Here is a 26,014-nt window from a genome sequence, read left to right as displayed (position 1 = left end):
CCCTGATCTCACCCCCCCCACCCCTGATCTCACCCCCCCACCCCTGATCTCACCCCCCCACCCCTGATCTCACCCCCACCCCTGATCTCACCCCCACCCCTGATCTCACCCCCCCACCCCTGAACTCACCCCCCCACCCCTGATCTCACCCCCCCACCCCTGATCTCACCCCCCCACCCCTGATCTCACCCCCCCACCCCTGATCTCACCCCCTCACCCCTGATCTCACCCCCCCCACCCCTGATCTCACCCCCCCACCCCTGATCTCACCCCCCTCACCCCCCACCCCTGATCTCACCCCCCCCACCCCTGATCTCACCCCCCCACCCCTGATCTCACCCCCCCACCCCTGATCTCACCCCCCACCCCTGATCTCACCCCCCCACCCCTGATCTCACCCCCCCCACCCCTGATCTCACCCCCCCACCCTGATCTCACCCCCCCCACCCTGATCTCACCCCCTCCCCACCCTGATCTCACACCCCACCCTGATCTCACACCCCTCCCTGATCTCACACCCCTCCCCACCCTGATCTCACACCCCTCCCCACCCTGATCTCACACCCCTCCCCACCCTGATCTCCCACCCCCCCCTCTGATCTCACCCCCCCTCTGATCTCACCCCCTCCCCACCCTGATCACACCCCCCCACCCTGATCTCACCCCTCCCCACCCTGATCACCCCCCTCCCCACACTGATCTCACCCCCTCCCCACCCTGATCTCACCCCCTCCCCACCCTGATCTCACCCCCTCCCCACCCTGATCTCACCCCCTCCCCACCCTGATCTCACCCCCTCCCCACCCTGATCTCACCCCCTCCCCACCCTGATCTCACCCCCTCCCCACCCTGATCTCACCCCCTCCCCACCCTGATCTCACCCCTCCCCACCCTGATCTCACCCCCTCCCCACCCTGATCTCACCCCCTCCCCACCCTGACCTCACCCCCCCACCCCTGACCTCACCCCCACACCCCTGACCTCACCCCCCCCACCCCTGATCTCACCCCCCACCCCTGATCTCACCCCCCACCCCTGCTCTCCCCCCACCCCTGATCTCCCCCACCTCTGATCTCACCCCCCCACCCCTGATCTCACCCCCCACACCCCTGATCTCACCCCCACCCCCCACCCCTGATCTCACCCCCCCACCCCTGATCTCACCCCCCCACCCCTGATCTCACCCCCCCACCCCTGATCTCACCCCCACCCCTGATCTCACCCCCCCACCCCTGATCTCACCCCCCACCCCTGATCTCACCCCCCCACCCCTGATCTCACCCCCCCCACCCCTGATCTCACCCCCCCCACCCCTGATCTCACCCCCCCACCCCTGATCTCACCCCCCCACCACTGATCTCACCCCCCCCCACCCCTGATCTCACCCCCCCCACCCCTGATCTCACCCCCCCACCCCTGATCTCACCCCCCACCCCTGATCTCACCCCCCACCCCTGATCTCACCCCCCCCCCCCACCCCTGATCTCACCCCCCCACCCCTGATCTCAACCCCCCCACCCCTGATCTCACCCCCCCACCCCTGATCTCACCCCCCCCCCCACCCCTGATCTCACCCCCCCCTGATCTCACCCCCCCTGATCTCACCCCCCCTGATCTCACCCCCCCTGATCTCACCCCCCCTGATCTCACCCCCCCACCTCTGATCTCGCCCCCCCCACCCCTGAACTCACCCCCCCACCCCTGAACTCACCCCCCCACCCCTGAACTCACCCCCCCACCCCTGAACTCATCCCCCCCACCCCTGAACTCATCCCCCCCACCCCTGAACTCACCCCCCCACCCCTGATCTCACCCCCCCACCCCAGATTTCACCCCCCACCCCTGATTTCACCCCCCACCCCTGATTTCACCCCCCACCCCTGATTTCACCCCCCCACCCCTGATTTCACACCCCCCACCCCTGATCTCACCCCCCCCACCCCTGATCTCACCCCCCACCCCTGATCTCACCCCCCACCCCTGATCTCACCTCCCCCCACCCCTGATCTCACCTCCCCCCACCCCTGATCTCACCCCCCCCACCCCTGATCTCACCCCCCCCACCCCTGATCTCACCCCCCCCACCCCTGATCTCACCCCCCCCCCACCCCTGATCTCACCCCCCCCACCCCTGATCTCACCCCCCCCACCCCTGATCTCACCCCCCCCACCCCTGATCTCACCCCCCCCACCCCTGATCTCACCCCCCCACCCCTGATCTCACCCCCCCACCCCTGATCTCACCCCCCCACCCCTGATCTCACCCCCCCACCCCTGATCTCACCCCCACCCCTGATCTCACCCCCACCTCTGATCTCACCCCCCCACCCCTGAACTCACCCCCCCCCACCCCTGATCTCACCCCACCACCCCTGATCTCACCCCCCCACCCCTGATCTCACCCCCCCCCACCCCTGATCTCACCCCCCCACCCCTGATCTCACCCCCCCACCCCTGATCTCACCCCCCTCACCCCTGATCTCACCCCCCCACCCCTGATCTCACCCCCCTCACCCCCCACCCCTGATCTCACCCCCCCCCACCCCTGATCTCACCCCCCCACCCCTGATCTCACCCCCCCACCCCTGATCTCACCCCCCCACCCCTGATCTCACCCCCCCCACCCTGATCTCACCCCCCCCACCCTGATCTCACCCCCTCCCCACCCTGATCTCACACCCCACCCTGATCTCACACCCCTCCCTGATCTCACACCCCTCCCCACCCTGATCTCACACCCCTCCCCACCCTGATCTCACACCCCTCCCCACCCTGATCTCCCACCCCCCCTCTGATCTCACCCCCCCTCTGATCTCACCCCCTCCCCACCCTGATCACACCCCCCCACCCTGATCTCACCCCTCCCCACCCTGATCACCCCCCTCCCCACACTGATCTCACCCCCTCCCCACCCTGATCTCACCCCCTCCCCACCCTGATCTCACCCCCTCCCCACCCTGATCTCACCCCCTCCCCACCCTGATCTCACCCCCTCCCCACCCTGATCTCACCCCCTCCCCACCCTGATCTCACCCCCTCCCCACCCTGATCTCACCCCCTCCCCACCCTGATCTCACCCCCTCCCCACCCTGATCTCACCCCCTCCCCACCCTGATCTCACCCCCTCCCCACACTGATCTCACCCCCTCCCCACCCTGATCTCACCCCCCACACCCCCCACCCTGATCTCACCCCCCACACCCTTATCTCACCCCCCCCACCCTGATCTCACCCCCCCCACCCTGCTCTCACCCCCCCACCCTGCTCTCACCCCACCACCCTGATCTCACCCCCCCCACCCTGATCTCACCCCCCCCACCCTGATCTCACCCCCCCCCACCCTGATCTCACCCCCCCACCCTGATCTCTCGTCACGCTCCCACCCTGATCTCTCGTCACGCTCCCCCCCCCCCCCCCCTTCCTTCCACCCGGATCTCTCGTCGCGGAGCAAGGCAAAATGTTTCTATTGTTTGGCCACGCATGCGCGACCAGCACTTGCCTACTGCGCATACGTGATCTGATCTTTCCAACTGCGCATGCGTGAACAGCACTTGCTCGCTGCTCGTGCACAATCGGCAAGGCAAGCTCCGATCGCACGTGCGGTGGGCATGTGCTGGTCACGCATGCGCAGCTGGAAAAATATGCATTGTTCAAGCTAGAGAGCGCCCCCCCCCCCCCCAAGAGCGTGGTCGCCCGGGCTATAGCTACGCCCCTGCTTTAAAGATTATCACTTTGTGAAACTCAAGGAGAGTTGAGGTTTGCCTGCGCGTTTCACTTGGCTTCGAACATTTTAGAATAACTTATTTCATGTAGCGCTTTTCTCCCAATGGGACTCGGAGCGCGTCACAATGACAGTGTAGCGGGCGGTACGTGGGACATAGGGATGTTACAGGCACAGTCCCTGCTCAGGTGAGCTTATACTCTGGTTGGTGCCTTTTTTTACAGAACATAGTTCTAATCGGTTTGAGATAGCTGAGAACTTTCACAAATGTCGGGGAAGTTGGGCACTTATTTGTGAAAGTTGCCATGAGTCCCTGAAATGTGACACATGCATAATAAGGGCTGGGACCCGCTGCGCCCGGCGGCGCGGGCGGCCGCTCGAGCGTTCCCCACCAGCAGGGGAATCCTCCCGAGCCGGTCCCAGTCCCTCCTCCCGGCACGGCTCACTACACGCTGTGACGCGTCAGCCGCCAGGGGATACAAGAGAATTGAGATCCCGAGCGGTGACGCGTCACGTGGTGTGGCTGTGAGCCAATCAGTGCCGGGTCTGGAGCTGTCAGCTTCGTGGGGGGCGGGGAAATGTGGATGTGTGTGTATGGATGTCTGTGTGTATTGATGTATGTATGTGTGTATGTATGTATGAGTGTGTTGTGTTGTGTGTTTACAGCCCCTCTCCACGTCTCATTTATTTAAACTTTTTGCTGCCCGGGTTCCCCGATCCCTGCGGCTGCTGCCCGCTCGAGCAGGGAAGTGGGAGCAGGGTCAGCAAGTTGTTTGGGCTCCCCCCCTTTGCCTCCGATCCTTGTGGCTGCTGCCCAGGCCGGAGGTAAGCGGGGGTGGATTAGCGGGAGCGTGGCTGGCCCCATTCTTGCCCGCTCTGGGGGGATTGAGCGTGGGGAGGGGGGGAAGCTGGGGAGGGACTGGCATTGGTGGTTGTGGGTGGCACAGGAAGGTGTCCCCCAGCCCCGGATCCCCCTGGGGGAGCTGTGAATGAGCCAGCTTGTGGGCGCGCGGGGCTCCCGCATAGCGCCGCCTCCCCCTCCTGCCCCCGGTTTCTCGTCGGTTGAAGGAAAGGGGTGGGAGGGTTTGCCAACACGTTTCCTCCCCCCAACCCCACGTCATAGCCGCGCCCCCTCCCGACCCGCTTTGGCCACGCCCCCCCGCGCCAAGAAAAGTTAGCTGCAGACAGCAGATCGCGGTGCAGTGACTTTCACCCGCTGCCTGTTTGCAGTGCGGCCGCACTGTCTGAGGCAGAGGGGCCGTAGCCTAAGAGAAGTTCAAGCAAATTTCAGGCGGGTGGCGGTTTTTACTTTTTTAGTTGACTTTGTGCCTGAAATTCAAAGTTTGACTTGGGCCATTGTTTCTTTCCCTATATTCTGTACCTAACATTAGCTGCACACTTTCTTCAGACACCTTTCCAAGTGAGACTTGATATCCATACTGACACTTTTTTTTTTTGATCATCTGTCGCTCATTCACTTCCCTCACCTGTTCCCATTCCTTTCTACCCCTCATTTATACACCACTGTCCAGCCATGGGTAACCTACTACTTTGTTTTCCATGATGTCACCAGTTGCAGATCCTCTTGCAGTCATTCATCCATTGTCCCTCTTGTTATTGGTATAGTTCAGGAGTGGACAACTCCTGTCCTCAAGGGCCACCAACAGGTCAGGTTTTCAGGATATCCCTGCTTCAGCACAGGTGGCTCAGTCTTTGACTGAGCCACTGACTGAGGCACCTGTGATGAAGCAGGGACCGATTGAGCCACCTGTGATGAAGCAAGGACCAATTAAGTCACCTCTGCTGGAGCATTGATATCCTGAAAACCTGACCTGTTGGTGGCCCTTGAGGACTGGAGTTGCCCGCCCCTGGTATAGTTCCTCAAACGCCACATTATTTTTGTAGCTAACTCTTTAGCAGTGTAACAATCTGCACCATGTTAAGGTTTGTTTTTATCAATGGATGTGTGTGTAATAGTGCTGGATGTTTTAGACCTAAATACTATAATGAAGATCGAGGGTGGGACCCTGCAGCAATTCCAAAGGGGAAGTGATCAGCATGAAAAGGGAGTGTATCTTCAGTCTGTATGCAGGGAAAAGGAAGCAGACAAAGACAGACGTCCCCGGTCTCCCTCCCCCCATGTGTTCAGTAGGTTAAATGAAGATTTAAAGTGAGTGTGTGTGAGTGTGTGTGAGTGTGTGTGAGTGTGTGTGAGTGTGTGTGAGTGTGTGTGAGTGTGTGTGAGTGTGTGTGAGTGTGTGTGAGTGTGTGTGAGTGTGTGAGTGTGTGTGAGAGTGTGTGTGAGAGTGTGTGTGAGAGTGTGTGTGAGAGTGTGTGTGAGAGTGTGTGTGAGAGTGTGTGTGTGAGTGTGTGTGTGAGTGTGTGTGTGAGTGTGTGTGTGAGTGTGTGTGTGAGTGTGTGTGAGAGTGTGTGTGAGAGTGTGTGAGAGTGTGTGAGAGTGTGTGAGAGTGTGTGTCTTCACAGCAACCGAATGCTTTGGGATATTTTTATGATCTTGACCTAATCTCTTTAGTGACCTCTGTCCATGTATACAGGTACATTCTCGATCCATGCTTTCCCCCTTTTTTGTGTGTGTTTGATTTGGTTGTCTTATAATGGCAGCATAATTAGTTCAGGGATGCTCAGTAATTACCAGATTAGATTAGAATAAAACAGACCTGACATTTTTTTTTTTTTACCCAAGAAGGAAATAGGGGAACATTTTACTTTAGGGGGAATAGAATATTCCTAGGAGGTGGATTTAATTGATACATTGTTTAAAATATATAATATAGATATATAAATAGATTTCTCGTTATGACAGCTAACCCTTTCTGGTGCTGAGGTTGGGCTTCTTTGCGCACCAGCCCCTATGTTTAATTCTCCAGCAAGTGCAACTATTTGATAGAAAAAAATGCGCTGTCCAGTGTTAGTTACTGTATGCAGCTGTTATAAACCTTTTTAATGTAATCCCTAGTAAAAATCCTTTTTTCACCACATGCATGCATATTATAATACTGCTTCTTCATATGATTCATCCCCGTAAAGGAGCTATCCATGCAATATCCTATATGTTTTTTTTTAATCAGTTCTGTAGTATTGGATAATACTATTTTTTTTTATTCAGCTCTTAGTGCCATTTTGAATGAGTTTTAATATATACGGAGTATCACGTACGGCAGACCTCTGTGCACGTGACCTGTATAAGGGTTTAATACACACAGCTATCTAGCCGAGTCACGTTTCTCCACGCACGAACCCTCAAATGACTAATGTCGCCCCTCAATCCGTCGCAATATACCATCTGTCAGGAACAGCACACGGCTAAACGAGTCGCTCACCTTTCTCCTTCGCCAGGTACTTCAAATGAGTTAATATTTACCCTTACTCTGCTACAATAATATCAAGATAAACGCAAAACGTATGCATTTGCCTGGGTCTCCGGTCCATGTTTACTAAAGAAAAACTATGCACTTAATATTCACACGTCTATTGTAGCAAAATGTTGTGCAATCAGAGCCCAAAATATGACATATCCAAGTGTCGCTTTAATATACAAAAATACAGTGCTGAGATTACAGAAAAAATTACAAGAACATAGTTATAATAAATGCAGACTAGCTTCTTAAAATAAAAGACTAAACATAGCAGAAATCCCTATACATTACCAGAGATGTCACTGGCATAAAAAATATGAAAATTCACGTGTCTGATTCCAAAACACACCTCTGTTGACTTCTAAGGCTGCGTCCTTGCTGCCGCTAAGCGCGGTCAGCACAATGAATGCAGACACTTTACAATTTACACTGTTAAATTGCCCATCAAGCCCACCCTCTTTTGAAATCTGCCTCCCCTTTTCTAAGCCCATCTTGCTTGCTGGTATCTACCGCCCCCCTAAAGCCCCTCTACAATCCCTGACTGATATCACCCAATTTCTTGGCTCCATTTCCTCTCCGAATGAGAAGAGTGAGCTGCTAGTTCTTGGGGATTTCAACTTCAATTGACTTGACCCTAAAAATAACAAAATCCAGATACAACTGAAGTCACTTAACCTATCGCAACTCATTTCCCAACCCACACGGATAAACCTGAAATCGCACAACCATTCCTTGCTAGAATGGATTCTCTCCTCAAACCCCAGCAGAATCCAATCCTCTGGCATCCTTCCTGACATTTTCAGTGACCATGCAATAGTGTACTGTGTAAGGAAAATTAAACCGCCCCAATCAAGCCCTAAAGTTCTCCTCACTAGAACATTTAAAAACTTTAACCCACAACAGTTTCTGGATGACCTTACCAACTGCCCATGGCACAGAATCGATTTAATTCCCGACCCTGATTCTGCGCTCGACTATTTCCAATCCGAGTTCTTAAAACTCTGCGATACCTATGCTCCACTACACAAAATAAGGGTACGAGGGGCCCACCTTCCATGGGTTACACCTGACCTTATTGCACTCTACCAGCTCAGGGATACCTTGTGGAAAAGCTACAAAGTAACTGGCACTACCAAGGATCTCAATCACTACAGATGCCTGCGGAACGTGTGCACAAGGCAAACAAGGCATGCAAAAGCACAATATTACTCTGACAATCTCCTCCAGAATACAACAAACCCAGCTAACTTCTGGAAGGTTATCAACAATATATTCCAGCCTCCTAACCATCAACAACCAAGTAATATCACTAAGGGGGATATTACTATGACAAACCCCACTGACATTGCAAATGCATTCAATGATTACTTTGTGAGGTGTGCCACTAACTTATTAGCAAAACGCAACCCAAACCACAAACCTGAATCTCATCCTGGGAGTACCCCTATAGTCCCACCCCCTCCCAACACTGCCCACAATTTTCAATTTGGCCTAGTATCTGAAGAGGAGATTATACAAGCGCTTCTCAAACTAAAACTAAGCAGCCAATGTGGACCTGACTTACTACAATCTAGGTTCCTACGACTTGGTGCCCCAGCCATTGCCAAACCAATTGCGTCCATAGTCAACTCTATCCTGTCTGCAGGCCATATCCCTAAGACCTGGAAAACTGCCAGAGTTGTCCCAATCTTCAAAAGTGGGGACAAAAACACTGTCTCAAACTACAGGCCAATCTCACTTCTCCCAATTCTATCCAAAGTCATGGAAAAATGTGTCCACTCCCAATTAAGCGCTTTCTATACCAAGACAAATTTCCATAGCCAATTCCAATCTGGGTTTCGTCCCAAACACTCAACACTACCCTGCTAAAAGTTTGCAATAAAATCCAGTGTGGAACCAAGACCTATGCCAAACTAGGGGTACTTTACAGGAACAAATCCTCCCTAAGTCTCCTGGTCAGAAAGCGTATCGCATAGCAGATGCTAATGCCAATTATTGACTATGGAGACATAGTATATGGTTCGGCACCTCAAACCCACCTTGGCAAACTTGACACCCTCTACAATTCAATTTGTCGTTTTGTTCTCCAATGCAACTACAACACACATCACTGCGAAATGCTCAAAGAACTAGATTGGTCATCACTGGAGTCTAGGTGCAAAGTTCACCTTTCCTGTCTTGCCTTTAAATTCTTCATGGGCAAGCTACCCAGCTATCTGAACAAGCTCCTCACCCCTACCACTTGCAGCACTTATCACCTGAGATCAGACTCCAAAAGACTGTTCATGGACCCAAGGCTCAACAAAGTATCCGGCCGCTCCTCCTTCTCTTACCGTGCACCCCAAAACTGGAACAACCTACCAGAGACTCTCACATCCACCACCAGTTTAAGTTCTTTCAAATCTAAGGCTGTCTCACACTTTAATCTGGTCTGTAACTGTTTCATACGCCCATAATATATATTTTCTTTAACTATGCACGCAATGTCTTGTATATAATGTATACCCTGCTCATTATGTAACTGTATTTGTAACCATGTATTATTTGTTTAACTCTGTGCCCAGGACATACTTGAAAACGAGAGGTAACTCTCAATGTATTACTTCCTGGTAAAATATTTTATAAATAAATAATGAATGCAAATGTGTCTGGCCACGCTCACGCGGTGCACCCGTGCCCGTATGCTCGCAGGCGCTTGCCGAGACGGATCAAATTGTCTTCCAGGCGCGCTGAAGGGTCACATGACCCAATCAGCACCAGTCACTGCTCGGCCACGGCCCCCCGCTCGCGCTTTAAAAAAAAATATGCCGGACAGCCGAGCACTCGTGCTTGGAGAGTTGGTGACGTCACAGCTCTCAAGCATGAGCGCGGTCAGCGGCAAAGTGGATGCAGCCGAACTTATAATTAAAATGTAGGGCTTTATATTCTAACGTCCCTTAATTGGGAACACCATAAGCCCACCTTTCTGTGTTTTCACCCCAGCCCTTTCATCAATCAGCTAATGACAGTTTTACGATTTGAAAAAACAAAAAGAAAGGGTGTGTGTGCCAGGCACACGCATTTTAAGTGAAACGTCTTTGTCTTTTGTCACTGTTTTGTCACAGAAATTGTATTTGTGATTTGCAGATGTATTTTTAATTAAAAATCAAAACCATTTCAGTGACAAAACGCAAAGAAGTTTGACTTAGAACGTGCGTGCTCGGCACCCCCCCCCTGTTTTAACTATTTGCACTTCTATATGTATATTAACTGTGAATTCCTGTGTGCGTGTGTTCGCCATCTCCCAAGTGTTGGTGCTGTGCCGTAGGCCTCTGCGCATGCGTGATGCACCAGAGGCCTGAGGATCCATCTGCGCATGCGTGCCTGAGGCATGCACGATGCGCTGGAGGCTTGAGGATCCTTCTGCGCATGTGCACCGGTCACCTCTGCGCATGTGCGATGCGCCAGAGGATCCTTATGCACATGAGCCCAGGCCTACGGCCGTTTCTGCGTCATGACATCACTTCCGTCATGCGTTTTTTTGACAACTAAGGAAATTTTCCCCATCAAAACCCTGTAGGTGCCGGAAAAGAAGTTTCACTTCAAAAAACACATTCCTTTGATTTTAAAGTTGCCTCAATATATAGAAAACCTCATAACTTTATTCCTATAATACTTAGACAGACACCATCTTCACTGTTGTTCACTGTGTACTTATCATGCACGTTTGCATATGAAATCTGACCAGAGGACTCCTATTTTTGCATGAGAAACCGATATCTGTCTTTGGTACGTGTTAATCATTTGATTCGTCTCATTGCAATGGTTACAAATATCTTTTTGTATGTATTTATGTATGTATATCTTTATATAGCGCCAAAAGTGTACTCAGCACTTCAAAAAGAATACAGTACAGGGAATTATAATACAATAAGTGCAGCAAAATCAGACAATTGGAAAGAAAACCCCTTCCCCTGAAGAGCTTACAATCTAAGTGGTATGATGGGTGAGTTACAGAGATAGCAGGTGAGGGAATAAGTGCAGTAGATGGCAGTGCTTGGCCACAATGGTTGGTAGGAGTGACTGTGGGTGTGGGACAGTGGCCATGAGTGCATGCTATTGGGATGCTTGATTTGTGGGGCGAGTTTTAAGGTTTGTCAGTATTAAATCAGATGGATTAACACCATTAGCAGGGGAAGAGGTGGCAGGGAGGCGTGGGTGAGAGCAGGTGTGTTTGTCTGTGTCCAGGATTAGGAGAGAGAACCATAGCAGCAGTAAGGAGTAGATGGAGAGAGGGCGTGATTAGAGGATTTGTGGGGGTGCTTTTTATTGCGGGGTAAAGAAGTTGTTGGGAGAGAGGTGTATAAATAATGGTGCAGTGTATCGGCACAGACATAGGTGGTTGGAGAGGAGAGATGAAAAAATGTGGATAGGAGGGGGAGTGGGGAAGTGTGAGAGAACAAACATTTACAAGGGACTGAGGAAACCATAAACCGAAAAAGCAATAGGGAAGGTATAGTGAGATGCAGGAGGAGAGAGTTCACAGGTATTGGAGGATAAGAGTACAAATGATCAAAGTATTTAGTTCTCACAGCTGCAGAGTTGTTGTTGTTGAAGTGCAGAGTCCAGATCTTCTTGTATTGTTCACCTCCAATTCTAACTCCAAAATGAACTCCACAGACACTTTATTTATGTGACACGTAAGATGTTACACAGCCATGTTATTCTTGCAAGCTGCGGTCAGGACCAGAAGGACATATTTCATATCTTTTGAACAGTAGGGCTAGTCACGCCCCTTGGCACTCTGTAGAACCCCTCCTTAGGCCAGGTCCCCGGTGGCCGCTGCAGTGGTGCTACGGTGTGCGTGCCGCAGGCCCCAGTTGCCGTGTGTGTGTGGGCACGCAAAGCGCTGTGACGCGTACGCTGGCAGGGATGACGTGAATTGTGTCTTCCCGTGCCGCAATGCGATCACATGGTCGGTGGGCAGCCAATGGAAGGGCAGATATGCCCCATAAATTGCCGTGCCCCCTCCCTCCACCCCCAATCATGTTCCCGCCCCCCACACATCCCATCGCTCCCCTGCAGACCGCCGATCGCGGCTTTTATCTGTGCACGCGCCGCCAGGACGCCAGGCGCACATACAGCAGTAAATACTGGGGCCGTAGCCCAAGAATGCTTTCAAGGTGTAATTAAAAAGGTTTAGTTTATTCTAGTATTTTGCATCTCTGACAAAACAAATGTTGACTCGAGATAACCTCAGTCCTATACAACGCAGGAAATTTGTAACCCCTTGTGTGCCAGATTGATTAAAATACCCAATATCTCCTGCCATATTCATTACACTGAATGTCCTTTGATTTCTGTAGCAGATTTTAGCCCACTTCCCCAGCAGTACTAGATCTTTGCAACACTTTCCTGTTTGCTGGGAATATTGGCATTGAGCTGCAAACTGTAACAATAGATAATATGACCTTTAGTAATATAAGAATACATTGTAGCTGCTGAGTTGCACTGACTGAAGGATTGATTGAAACTGAAAGGCAGCCATTTAGTGAACCTAGGGGAAGCAGGATCTTCGTTGATTTGATCAGAGGAGAATGAATTGATCGGCAGCTTAGGTGATTAGTTTTCAATAAAGGTAATCAAAGGCTGCATATATTAAAACAATAATAAAATAAAAAAATGAAAGTGCCACACGGCTGCCTCTTTAATCTGTTGAGGCGTCTCCCTGGGTCTTTTGGGAATTGTAGAAGTCTATATAGACAAAAGGGTCAAAAAATGGTTTCCTAACAAAGGAAAATACCTGTAATGGAGAAGGGTACAGAGTGCATTCCCCCCACTCTCCCCTCCCCCCCCAGATCACTGCTGGTGCTGGCGCACAGTCTTCTCCTGCTCCCTCCTTCCCCACTCGGCATGCGGAGAGGGGGGGGGGGGAGTGTCAGGGGACGGCAATGGCGGCTGTCTGACGCGGGAAGAGAGATCTGCTATGTGGGGACCCTTTGTCCCTCGTTGTTGCAACTGTCTGGGGTCTCCACGGATGTCTTCCAGCCAGAACAAATGGCTTGACCCCCCCTTGCTTCTCCCTGCGCAGGCGTTGGTTTTTGTGTCAGGAATGGGGCCCTTTGTTTAAAAACCTGGCCTTCCGATTGGCCATCTGTATTTATTTATTTATAAAAATGTTTTACCAGGAAGTAATACATTGAGAGTTACCTCTCGTTTTCAAGAATGTCCTGGGCACAGAGTTATAAAAAAAACATGGTTACATTAAAAGAACAGGGTTATACCGTGAATTCACAGACATTTCATGCACAGATAGAGTTGGAAAATTGGGTACAAGGAATAAAGGGCTTATGAGTTTCAGATTGAAATAGAGCAGCTTAAACATCAGCGAACGGCAGCAAACGGTTCACACCCTTTGGCTGCGCCAAAGACTGTCCGCCTTTGGGACAACGCAGATGTACACTGGGGTGGTTGAGATTGAATCTGCTGCAGCTGTGAACAAAAAGATCTTTGTGTCCTCTTGGCTCATTAACATTTCAGTGTTAATCTGTAAGCGTGGTACCTGACATCTGATTGGCCTGGGGCGGAGCTACGACATCACTCTGTATACTTACCTGATTGGCCCCCTCTCCTACTGACGAGCACTCTGATTGGTGCAGCTTCGGCCCATAGACTTTCATGGGGCTAGAGTTCCTTAAGGGGGCATGCACTGCCCTTGGCTTCGGATTCACATGGGGAAGCGATTTGTCTTTCTGTGATATCTCTTTGGAAGACGATGGTCTCTGCAGTTTTCCCCGTCCCTGCGCCAGCCCAAAGATGTCTATCCGCACCCATGGACTGTAACTGAACTTCCTGTAAGTTTTATAAAAAAACCTTTTCTCCTACGCTTCCCTTTGATTTATTGTTGCTGATTCTACGTTATTTTTGTGTATTGTAACCATCTATATTAAACCCCTTGTTTAAATACTGTTGTGACTGAGTGTTAGCCCACGTGATTTTTAGTAACTTGTGGTGTACTTTAAATTGTGTTATTTGCTTATGGTGTTTACTGGGAATTCTGGGACAGTTGGCTTGGATCTCATTGGCCCCAGTTATCCCTGAATAACAGTAAAGGTATCTAGTCATTGAAGTGGGATTGACTTCTTGAGTGAGTCTGGGATTACCAGGAGTGGGTGGGCGTGTACCTTGGGTGGGTCCAATGATAGTTTGGTTGGTGGCACCCTGCCTCGTAGTGCGTTTAGGATGGGGTTGTTACTTTGTGTGCACTGTAATTGCTTAACTTTGTGTGGTTACAGAGTCCTGGGACCCTGTGAGTTAGCGGAGATCCCATTGCCCCCAGAGACCACCAAGGTATGAGTGTAGGCTGAAATTGTTGGATTGTGTAACTTGTGTGATTTCTGGGACCCTCTGAGTTCGCAGATGACCCCAGACATCACCAAGGTATAAGAGCAAGTTGTGGTTTCCCTCTAGAGCCTGTAATCTCTGTGATTGGGTGGGAGGCACCCAAGGTATAAGAGAGTGGATCTGAGGGTTGGTTCCCCCTGGTGGTCCTGGGTGGTGACACCACTTTCCTAGAAAAGTCTAGGATTAGCAGTGTGTATTTTTGGACATCTTTTTGCCCTAGCCTGAGCGGGAATCCCTCGTGTTAGGCAGGATCAAGGTGCTTTCCCGGCAAGCGGAGTCTGGATAGATTCAGTGTACTGGTGACCCACTGCTTTTGGGTACTGTGTGGCTAGACCTTTCCGTGATGGGCCTCCATCACAATACCTTTTCATGCAACCACACAAAAGACTAAAAACCAGTACCTTTAGGCAGCGATGCTCAATTCCAGTCCTCAAGAGACCCCTGTTGAAGACTGAGCCACTGATTGAGCCACCTGTGCTGAAGCTGGGATATCCGTAAAACCTAACCTGGTGGGGGGTGGGGGAGGCGGGTGCTTGAGGACTGGAGTTGAGCACCCCTGCCTTAAGGTGTGAGGAAGTACCTTCTGTTCAAAACAAGCAAAGACAAAGGTAATAGAAAGGGGTCATTGGTTGAAGATCATTAGTTAACGTTCTTTATATACCCAAGGAACAAAAACCGCACAACCGTATTATTGTGTAGTGCTACACATATTGGTAGCGTTGTATTGAAACTTGCAGCTAGTAGCTTATATTTTTCTGAAGGTTTTAAAAATCCCAGGTGCCTAGAATGTCGTTTTTAGCCCGTTTGCACATTGCATTTATTATATCTTTTACTTGTTCTTCTGTATGGAAGACACAGGAAACACTGGTATTCCCCGGATATGAATGTTTAGCTAGTTAGGCAAAATTGTGTCCCCCAGTAAAAATGAACAGAAAATGATGACCTGCCAGAATAATGGGCTTCACTTCATGAGCCTACCTGAAAAATCACAACATTCATTCCTGTCGTGACTCGCACAATGTCACGTTTACTGCCGTGAAACTTGAAAGGAAGTTAAACAAAACCGTGTTGCGATTGTGGTTATCGCACTTGTATCCGTCTCAATCGTACGCCGGGATTCTCTCAGATAAAAGGGTGCTGGAGCTAGACACTGTGCTAAATGCCATTGACTTGTGTTGCGCTGAATACGGGATCAAGTTCCAATATTCCTTATCGGAGCTTGGTGAATTCCCCCCTTAATATCATAGGGTCGCCTCCCCACGGATACCCCCCTGTCCTCTCTTCTTCCCCCCCCCCCCTTACCTCGGCCTATGCCAATCAAAGAATATAAAAGTAGGATGGAAGGAGTCCTGGGTAGACTAGGTGGTACCGGCTCCCTCCCTCGTTGCGTCCCCTTTATTATATTTGATGATCCATTACAGCGCAGGACAAAGTAATACCTGTTGGAGTCTATTCTAAATATTTGATCTGCACACATGTATGTATTTATTGGATGATGTACATTGTGCATCTTTTGTGTCGTTTTCTTTTATGATGGAAAAACCCAATAAGTGTTTGAAACAAAAAAAAGTCGTCGTCACCCCCCTCCGCCCCCCTTCCTGCCTAAAAGCTAACATGGCTTCCCTGTCGTGGGCTGCACCATGCACTGGGACTCGTATCAGAGTAATTAGGGCTCCTTTCATAGCTGCTGTGTTTCCCTCTGTGCACCTCAAAGCGATTCTGCAGACTGTGGTATTGTTTTAAGTTATCCATGTCCCATTCCAAATCATTTGTTCAATGTCAGACAGCAGCTGCAAGAATCATTCAGTGCCCAGCAAGAACAGAGAAGAATTGCAGTGCATTCATTTTATTACTAACCTTTATCTAAAAACAAAGCAAAAAAAACACTAACAGCAGCATTTAAAAAGGGACTGAATTTGACCACTTTCTGCACCACCTTTTTTCCTTTGTAATAGTTGTGTTCTGCCTGCAAAGCACACTGGTTAATGCAGTAAACAATGTCCGGCCTTTCTGCCTCTCACCTGACTCCCCTACAATCTATCCTAAACGCTGCTGCCAGAATCACTCTACTCTTTCCTAAATCTGTCTCCGCATCTCCCCTCCTGCAATCCCTCTCCTGGCTTCCGATCAAATCCCGTATCTCACACTCAATTCTCCTCACTTTTAAAGCTTTACATTCTTCTGCCCCTCCTTACATCTCAGCCCTAATTTCTCGGTATGCACCATCCAGACTCTTGCGTTCTTCTCAAGGATGTCTTCTTTCTACCCCCTTTGTATCTAAAGCTCTCTCCCGCCTTAAACCTTTCTCACTTTCTGCCCCACACCTCTGGAATGCCCTTCCCCCTCAATACCCGACTAGCACCCTCTCTATCCACCTTTAAGACCCACCTTAAGACACATCTGCTTAAAGAAGCATATGAATAGCACTGGATAATCATGGACACATGATACATAAAGCTTGGCCCCTTGCAGACGCACTTACTAGAATTCCCTCCTACTGTCTCTGTACGTTCTCCCTACCTACCAATTAGACTGTAAGCTCCTCGGAGCAGGGACTCCTCTTCCTTAATGTTACTTTTAAGTCTGAAGCACTTATTCCCATGATCTGTTATTTATATTATCTGTTATTTATATGATATGTATTACTACTGTGAAGCGCTATGTACATTTATGGCGCTACATAAATAAAGACATACAATACAATACATGTATGCAAGGTTTTAACAGTCAGTTATTTATTGTGCAGTAGTGTTTGGGACAGACATTCTAGGATTATTATAGTGGTTATCAACCAAAGTGTTTCTCACATGACAGTTTAGTCAGACTTATACTGGATGTTTCATTTATAGTGTAATACATTTTCCAATCTGCTAGTTTTAATGTAGATACTTTGTCTACTGCTAAAATAAAGAGTAAAAAGAGGAGTTCATGATAACATATTGGATAGGGACTGTTTCTTACACCATTGGTGGGCAACAGGCAGGGGCTTCATCTGCGGCCCCCAACAGCTGCCCGCCCCAGCAACCCGCCCTGTCTGTCCATTGTGCTCAGGGAGAGGGGATATTGTTGCTGCAGTTAGTAGCTTCTCCCCTGCTCCCTCCGCTGCTCAATAACACTGTGCTGATAAATACTTCCCCACTCCTCTCCTGTGCTAACCAGCAGCAGGACAGGATTTACCAGCATACAGGCATTAAGCAGCTGACCGGAGGGGGCAAGGAGAAGCTCCAACCCGCAGGGGTAACGTGAGGCCTTTGAGAGGGCTCAAGGACTGCACATGCGGCCCCCTGCATTATGTTATGTGGCCCACCACTGGCTTACACAGCAACACCAAAAGAACAACAGAGAAAACACCCAGGATTCTGCATCCACGCCCAGCAGATGTGCAGCGTCGTCAGACTACATTTACTAACCACTGTTTGGACTAGTAGGCAGACCCTCCAAGCATTGCAGAGATAATACTTCAAGAACAGGAGTCACTTTAGTCCAACCTTTTGAACAAAGCCAGAGTTACTGAGCATTGCTGGACCTGGCACCTTTACCCCACAAAGGAAGGTTGGAATGACATCTGTTCTCTTTAGGAATAGACAGTCAGCTTCAGCCATTCGGACAATTTGACTTGGATCTGCCCATCTCCATCCCTATCCAGCGCTTTAAAGGAGCGGTACATGGCATCCAGACGGACCAAGCTGCTGATAAAGCTGTCAAAGTTCACGTTTCCATTCTCATCCGCGTAACGTCGCGCAACCATGTCGTATAGCTGCTCGTTTAGTTCGAAGCCGGCCGCTTTCATTGCCCCCGGGATAGCGGCGCCTTTAATATAGCCCGACTTATCCGTATCAAATTGCTTGTAGATGCACTGCCACTTTTTGATGTTGTTCCAGAGGTACTTGAATTCATTAAAGCCCAGCTTCCCTGTCCCATCACTGTCCATGACAGCGACCATGCTGCGGCAGGTGTCTATGCAGAATCCTTCGGTCTTAAGATCTGGGTGCCTTAATACAACTTTGTTCAGGACGTTCATGAGTTCTGCAGGGCACACCTCCATGTCTTCTCCAGCCAGGTTCTTGAAGAGGTTCCGGAACTGTCGATCTTCATCATTCTCATTAGCCTCTTGTTGGTAGGTGTTGGCACATGGGGCTGGAGGAGGCTGAGGCTTGTAATTTGCAATTACCCCACCGATAACATTTATAATTCCTCCAAGGATGTTCATCCCTTGGCCACCACCACTCCCACCTCCAGCAGGCCCTGCAAAAAGTTGGCCAGCTCCTCCTCCTCCCTGGCCGGAGCCTGACAGCCCACTGACAGCTCCTTGCAGGAATTTGCCAACTCCACCTTGGCCGCCAGAGCCCACCAGTCCACCGAGAGCCCCCTGCAGAATATTGCCAGCTCCTCCTCCTCCCTGGCCGGAGCCTGACAGCCCACTGACCGCTCCTTGCAGGAATTTGCCAACTCCTCCGCCTCCTCCCTGGCCAGAGCCAGACAGGCTACTGAGAGCCCCTTGCAGAATATTGCCAGCCCCTCCCTTGCCAGAGCCCCCACCACCCTGATTCAGTCCTCCCAAGGCTCCCTTCAGAAGAAACATCTCGTCTAGTGCGACAGAGGCAGCCGAGGCGATAAGAAATAACAATTCACAGCAGGGTGCTGTTTGCAGAGAAGAGTTTGGGGATCGGGCAACTCCTCCAAGTGCAGCAGAGTGAGTCCTTGCATGAACACCAAATCTGTCTGGGCAGGAAAACAGAAACGTTGAGTCACAGCCCCGCTCCACCCAAATGGAGGCAGCGAATGGGAACGCACACGGCTTCTGTGACAGGCCCAGAAACATTCCTCCCCAAGCTGCCTGGCAACCGCCCAGCTGAGTTCAGAGCGAGTAAACCTCTGCTTGGATCTGACTTTGATTAGCCTCTTAAACGTATTCAGCAGCCTACTACATTTTAAAATAAACATTTTGTAGTGGTTTTTTTTTTTCTTTTCAATCCTTTATTGTATCTCCTGTGACTATCTGTTTGTTTTCTGTGTCACTGCAGACATATTTAGGTATGTGTATTATTTTTTGGTTGAGAATAAATGCTATTTATTTTTCTCTGTTTTTCTCCCCATTATACCATTAGAGATTATTAAGATTTTTAAGATGGATCCTTTACACAAAGTGACTATTATTAAACGCATGCTATGTAATGTATTAAAATGAGGACCCAGCGATGAATGAAAGCGCAGTGATCGCTTGCACTAATATAAGTGGAATGACATCTGACATTAGGCTGCTGATTGAAACCGCTGCCAATTCTAGTTTATTTATTCCACTTTTATTTATTCAGCATGGGTCTATTAAAACGTAATTGATGGGTGGAGGCGTAGGTGTGTGATAAGGGAACTACCCATTGAAGGTGCAATCCCTGGCATCCATGAGCAACATTTTGTCAACCATTTAGCAATTAAATTGGCTTCCTTATCACAATCTAGCCAAGCTAAAATCAAAGATTTGGCTACTTGTGTTTCTCTTGAATTTAGTTGCAAATTGTATTTCTTTGGGGCCTCTGAATTGGGAAGTGTTTGTCAATCACGTGTTTTCTTAACCCCAACGCAACCTTGTCCTGGGGCATTGCCTGTGCAAACTCTTGTTGAATGCACAGTACATCCAGGAGCAGCCAGAGGGAATGAAACCCCTCCCAAGTTCACAAACTCACTTGAACATTGTTTTACAACTATTTACAAGTGCTATACCACTCCCACTAGTACGCTTTGGTCCAAGCAGGGACTGCACCTATACAGATGCCAGTTATGTATTACCTTACACACGCCAGTCTTGTGTCCCTGTGCCTCTGGCACTTAAGACCAGATCATAAGTGATTTTTGGCAGGAACCCATTGTGCAATTTTATGGGAGAGGGAGACCCTGGTTCAAGACAATTTCCAGCCCTGTTTGTGTTCTTCAATGTATCTCCTTATCAGATGTGTGTTCTGCTGGTAAAAAAAGGTGCTGTGCTTATTCTGGGTACAGCACTGCACTCACTTGCCCCACAGTTTGCACATTGCATGCTTCTGTATTGAAGACACTTGAAACACTGATATTTCCGAGGCTTTGAATTTCTCTCATTTTTTAAAAAAAAACGCCTAATTCAAATTCCACACTCCCTGTGTAACTCCTCCTGCCTGCACACTGGGAATGCGTGTTCATGCATCCACACCGCCATATGTATTAACCATTTGGTGGATAGCTACAGAACACAATACACAGGGCAAGGAGGAAAAAGAAAAACAACCGCCCTGAATGAATGAGAATACCAACGCCCTTACATCAAGCGGGAGGGGAATCTCTTTTGCCCAAAGGCACAAAAATCCTTTCCTGACTAACCACCCAAGCAGCATTTTCTCGTGGTTCTCATTTTCTCCTGGTACTCCCCACCCTTTCTGTGGGGGCGGTGCTGGCACTCTCATTCTTTCGTCTTTTACCCCTCGCCCTGTATTTTTAATTCTGTAACTATCCACCACCATGATTTTCTACCCCCAGCCCCCTCTGCCGCTGCTTTTATTGCCCTCTCCTGTATTTTGACACTCCTTCCTTTTGTATTACTGTGCATTTTGGCTCTTGACCAGAGTGCTTCCAGTCCCAGTATCTCCTGCAGGCCGATATTACAGACCGCAGCACAGTGAAACCGAGCCGAGTTATTTTTGTGCACACAAATGTTGCCCGGTGACCTTTGGATCCTCTCGTGCAGCGGTCTCCAGCCTTTTGCCTTAAGAGGATCTTCAAAAAAAAACGAAATCAAATTGAAGGGTTGACATTCTAAACATGCTACCGTATGTATACATACAAAATTACAATCAAATAAAGAAAGTTTTACATTCACTCAGCCCCCCCTCCATCACACTCAGCCCCCCTCCCTGACACTCAGCCCCCCCCTCCCTCACACTCAATACCCCCTCACTCACTCAATCCCTCACTCTCTCCCCCCCTCCCCTCACACTCTCTCTCCCCTCGCACTCTCTCCCCCCCTCCCCTCGCACTCTCTCCCCCCCTCCCCTCGCACTCTCTCCCCCCCTCCCCTCGCACTCTATCCCCCCTCTACCTCGCACTCTATCCCCCCCTCCCTCGCACTCTATCCCCCCTCCCTCGCACTCTATCCCCCCTCCCTCGCACTTTATCCCCCTCCTCCCTCGCGCTCTATCCCCCCTCCCTCGCACTCTATTCCCTCCTCCCTCGCGCTCTATCCCCCCCTCCCTCGCACTCTATTCCCCCCGCCCTCGCACTCTATCCCCCCCTCCCTCGCACTCTATCCCCCCCTCCCTCGCACTCTATCCCCCCTCCCTCGCACTCTATCCCCCCTCCCTCGCACTCTATCCCCCCCTCCCTCGCACTCTATCCCCCCTCCCTCGCACTCTATCCCCCCCTCGCACGCTATTCCACCCTCACTCGCACTCTATCCCCCCCTCCCTCTATCCCCCCCTCCCTCTATCCCCCCCTCCCTCTCTCTCCCCCTCCCTCTCTCTCCCTCTATCCCTCTCTCCCTCGCACTCTATCCCCCCTCTCCCTCGCACTCTATCCCCCCTCGCCCTCTATCCCTCCCTCCCTCGCCCTCTATCCCCCTCTCCCTCGCCCTCTATCCCCCTTGCCCTCTATCCCCCCTTGCCCTCTATCCCCCCTCGCCCTCTATCCCCCCTCGCCCTCTATCCCCCCTTGCCCTCGACCCCCCCTCGCCCTCGACCCCCCCTCGCCCTCGACCCCCCCTCGCCCTCTATCCCCCCTCGCCCTCTATCCCCCCTCGCCCTCTATCCCCCCTCGCCCTCTATCCCCCCTCGCCCTCTACCTCCCTTCATATTACCTCCTCTCAATCTGTTGGTCCCCGCTCCTCTCGCTTTGTGTCCGCGCCCCCCCTCCTCTTGCTCTGTGTCCGCGCCCTCTATCCCCCCTTGCCCTCTATCCCCCCTTGCCCTCTATCCCCCCTCGCCCTCTATCCCCCTCGCCCTCTATCCCCCCTCGCCCTCTATCCCCCCTCGCCCTCTACCTCCCTTCATGTTACCTCCTCTCATTCTGTTGGTCCCCGCTCCTCTCGCTCTGTGTCCGCGCCCCCCCCTCCTCTCGCTGTGTCTGCGCCCCCCGCTCCTCTCGCTCTGTGTCCGCTCCTCTCGCTCTGTGTCCGCGCCCCCCGCTCCTCTCGCTCTGTGTCCGCTCCTCTCGCTCTGTGTCCGCGCCCCCCGCTCCTCTCGCTCTGTGTCCGCGCCCCCCGCTCTGTGTCCGCTCCTCTCGCTCTGTGTCCGCGCCCCCCCCTCCTCTCGCTGTGTCTGCGCCCCCCGCTCCTCTCGCTCTGTGTCCGCGCCCCCCGCTCTGTGTCCGCTCCTCTCGCTCTGTGTCCGCGCCCCCCCCTCCTCTCGCTGTGTCTGCGCCCCCCGCTCCTCTCGCTCTGTGTCCGCGTCCCCCACGCACGCACATTTTCTCCATGCCCCCTCGCTCTAACCCCAAAATTTCCACCAGCCCTACCCGCACTCACAAACATACTCTCTCCACCCTCTAAGGCCTCGTCCAAGGTGGTGCTGAGCGGGCGGGCGCGCTCACGCTGGCCGCGATGAAACACATTGCGGTAATGTGTGTGGCCAGTTCGGCGCTCAGAGCAAGCAAATTTGAATTTGCCGCTCGCAAGCGCGTCACGTGAGCGGTTCGCCCAATGAGGGTGAATCAGCTCCGTGATGTCGTGGCCACGCCCCAAGGTGAGCGTGCGCCTAGCCGGCCACGAATTGACCGGCTGAGCAGGGCACAGCGCACAAGTGCCAGCGCGCCCATTCCCTGCCTGGCCGCAGCCTAAGAATTTTACAATGGAAGGGATAGGTCTGCTCGACACGGCCCCGGCCACGTCAGAAGCTGCAGAGCTTGGTGGAAATTGTGACCAAATTCTGGCGTCGACTGGGGTAACAGGCAGGGCAAGGGGAGGAGGAATTGGCCACAGACGGAGGGTATACTGCTACATCCAGGCTCAAGAGAACAGCCAGGATTCACCGTGGGCTGCTCAAAATTCAGTGCCAGTCCGCAGACCATCATGTGGAGACTACTGCTCTTAGGCTACGGCCCCAGTACCTCCGCTGCACGCGCGCCCGCGGGACTGGCGGCGCGTGCAGCCGAATCCCCAGTCTGCAGGGAGCTGCAGACCAAAAGACTGGGGGTGGGGGGGGGGGGCCATGACGTCACCCGGCAGGTTTGCCCTCATTGGCTGAACCGCCGGGGGCGTGGCTTAGCGCTCCGTAACTCGCGCTGCAGCCCCCCCTCGCAGCGGGCCCGGCATCATTGAGGGGAGGGTTCTCGTCCCTGCAGCGTCCGCCACAGCGGGCGCTGCAGTGGCCAGCGGGGTCCAGCCCTAGGAACTGTCATCGGGGTGCTTCTGGCTCCATATGTTGTGAAGCCATCTTCCTAGTACTGGAGAAGACTTTAGCCCCATTCAGAGGAGTGGGGCTGAACTCTTCTCCAGCAAGGTAAAAGTCTTCAACATATTGAATAGGGGGCCGCCGATCTCTATGTAGGGCCCTGATTTAATAATTTGCTGTGAAATTCTCTAGCTAGCTCCATTTATTTAAATAGGACTAAAGTCTTCTCTAGGACAGGGAAGTTGGTCTCCCAGCATGTTAAATGGGGAACTAGAGAAGGGCATGCATGGGCAAAGCTAAAGGCATTCATTTGCATGGAGCTGAACTAATCTGCAGCGGTGGGAAGACAGCTTCAAAGCATATTAAGGGCTCTAGAGAAAGATAGAGGCAATTGTGAAGTCTCTTCTAGAGACCATTTTACTCCCATTTGTTTGATTGGAGCGGAACTCTTCTCCAGCACAGTATAGGAGGGCAAAGCTGCAGGTTCCCGGAGGAAACCAGCAGGAGATTGGAGGAGGGGGAAATGTAAATCTTCGCAGCGGTATAATCACTTAAAGCTGCAGTTTAGTCAATATCCTGCATGTTTGTTTTTTTTTAATAAATCAGTTCTGTAGTAAGAAAAAATACTTTTAGCATTTTCTGTTTTTAAAAAAACAACTTTGAAAGACCAATTTTCTTGTATTCTATTTTAACAGCCATTTGCTAATACACTGCCCCTTCATGTCCTGTCACAAGCCCTGGCACACCCCTTTGTCAGCCCTGCCCTCCCTCTAGCACATGTCAGTGCAGGGGTGCTCATGAATATTCATGAGCTTGCACTGACAGACAAGCAGAATATAAACAGATCCCTTCACTAATTATGTCACCAAATTTCGACCTATCAATACATGGAGAACAAATTGACCTGCAGCTATACAGTTCTTTTGGTAATTAGAGATTGCACACATAAAACTATTGAAGTAAAAAAATAAATAAATAAAAAAAAAAGACAACTGCAGCTTTAAAGGACCAGAGAAAAGCCTTGGGCGAAATGCAGAATGTGAGCGGCGTTTTGAGGAGGAGCGTTGCAGATATACATTTACATTGTTTGGTTTGGTTGTTATTACAAAGCACATTTAGTTTGAAGGTTATGCTTGCAATGCTTTGCAAGTCCGCTGGCAGGGCAGCGGTTACTCTCGGCTTTGTGCAGTTAAACACGATAAACAAGATCTCATACTTTAGAAAGGCCAAGGTTGAAAATTGCCGGTCCCCACCCAGGATTACACACCTACCGACTTGTCCCAACGCCACTCTACACCGCGAAAGCAATGGGAGCGTTTTCACTCATGAATACTGTGCAGTTCTTTAGCACTAGTTGCAGCAGGGTGGTTTTGGTAAATGGGTATATAGATATACTGTGTGTATAAAGAGAAATGTAGTCTCTGGGGTGGCCAACTCCAGTCCTCAAGAGCCAACAGGTTAGGTTTTCGGGCTATCCCTGCTTCGAAGACTGAGCCACCTGTGCTGAAGCACAGATAGCCTGAAAACCTAACCTGTTGGTGGCCCTTGGAGACTGGAGTTGGCCACTCCTACTCTACGCATTATTTTTGGAAATGCTTAAATGGTTATTCTTCTTTGCAGATATATGCGCTGAACAGAGTCATGACCGAGTTGGAACAGCAGCAGTTTGAGGCCTTCTGCAAACAGATGCAAGCGTCTGGCAAGTAACACGTTGCTCCTGCCCGTGGCAGACCTTCGGAGGCAGGAATATGAGATCCAGCTTCCAACTGGCATCAAAGTCCCACGATGGTGCTGTGGGAAGTAACGGCTTTGCTACCACAATTGTAGGCAGATTCTAAGACGGCAACCGGGCTAATGCAAGAGGTTGGGTGAAGGATCCACCAGACGTGAGCCCAACTGTGCTATTTTAATGTATAATCCAATACCTACTACTTCTTACAAGCAAAAGCAGCCAGTGCACCAACACTACTCCCATTTTATGTTTTGTGAGGGTGTATTTTAATTGTATTAAAAAAAAATGAAACTGAACATTCGAGCTTTGAGGGCCTCATTTACTCCACTATAGATGGAGCTTGCCAATGTCATTGAAGTCATGGTGACCTTTTTGTTCACGGTGCTAAATCTCTATAGAAAATGGTCTCAGACAGTCAGTTTAATTGCGTGCAGTACTAGTTATTAATTAT

The 26,014-nt window shown here is 50.9% G+C and overlaps 2 protein-coding genes across 2 annotated transcripts in view; one reads left to right on the top strand and one right to left on the bottom strand.

The window, feature by feature from the left end:
- Window positions 1-25,859, top strand: part of SVBP (small vasohibin binding protein) — a 34,577-nt gene extending 8,718 nt beyond the window's left edge. Inside the window, exon 2 of the mRNA XM_075605832.1 lies at window positions 25,452-25,859. Coding sequence (XP_075461947.1) covers window positions 25,452-25,538 — 87 coding nt within the window. The 3' untranslated portion in view covers window positions 25,539-25,859. The remainder of the gene's footprint in view (window positions 1-25,451) is intronic.
- Window positions 17,195-19,223, bottom strand: LOC142497689 (calpain small subunit 1-like). The gene has a single exon (XM_075605817.1). It carries the CDS (start codon window positions 19,061-19,063, stop codon window positions 18,056-18,058), a length of 1,008 nt encoding a protein of 335 aa, XP_075461932.1. The 5' UTR covers window positions 19,064-19,223; the 3' UTR covers window positions 17,195-18,055.
- Window positions 25,860-26,014: the final 155 nt, after the last annotated feature.

The sequence above is a fragment of the Ascaphus truei genome, chromosome 6, assembly GCF_040206685.1.
Source record: "Ascaphus truei isolate aAscTru1 chromosome 6, aAscTru1.hap1, whole genome shotgun sequence".
In the NCBI taxonomy this organism is placed as follows: Eukaryota; Metazoa; Chordata; class Amphibia; order Anura; family Ascaphidae; genus Ascaphus; species Ascaphus truei.
Note: the sequence above shows the minus strand (reverse complement) of the source record. Positions and strands in the feature narration are given on the sequence as shown.

What these genes read in the sequence shown, in the direction of transcription:
- LOC142497689 (XM_075605817.1), bottom strand. Translation starts at nt 19,063, where the DNA reads ATGTTTCTTCTGAAGGGAGCCTTGGGAGGACTGAATCAGGGTGGTGGG.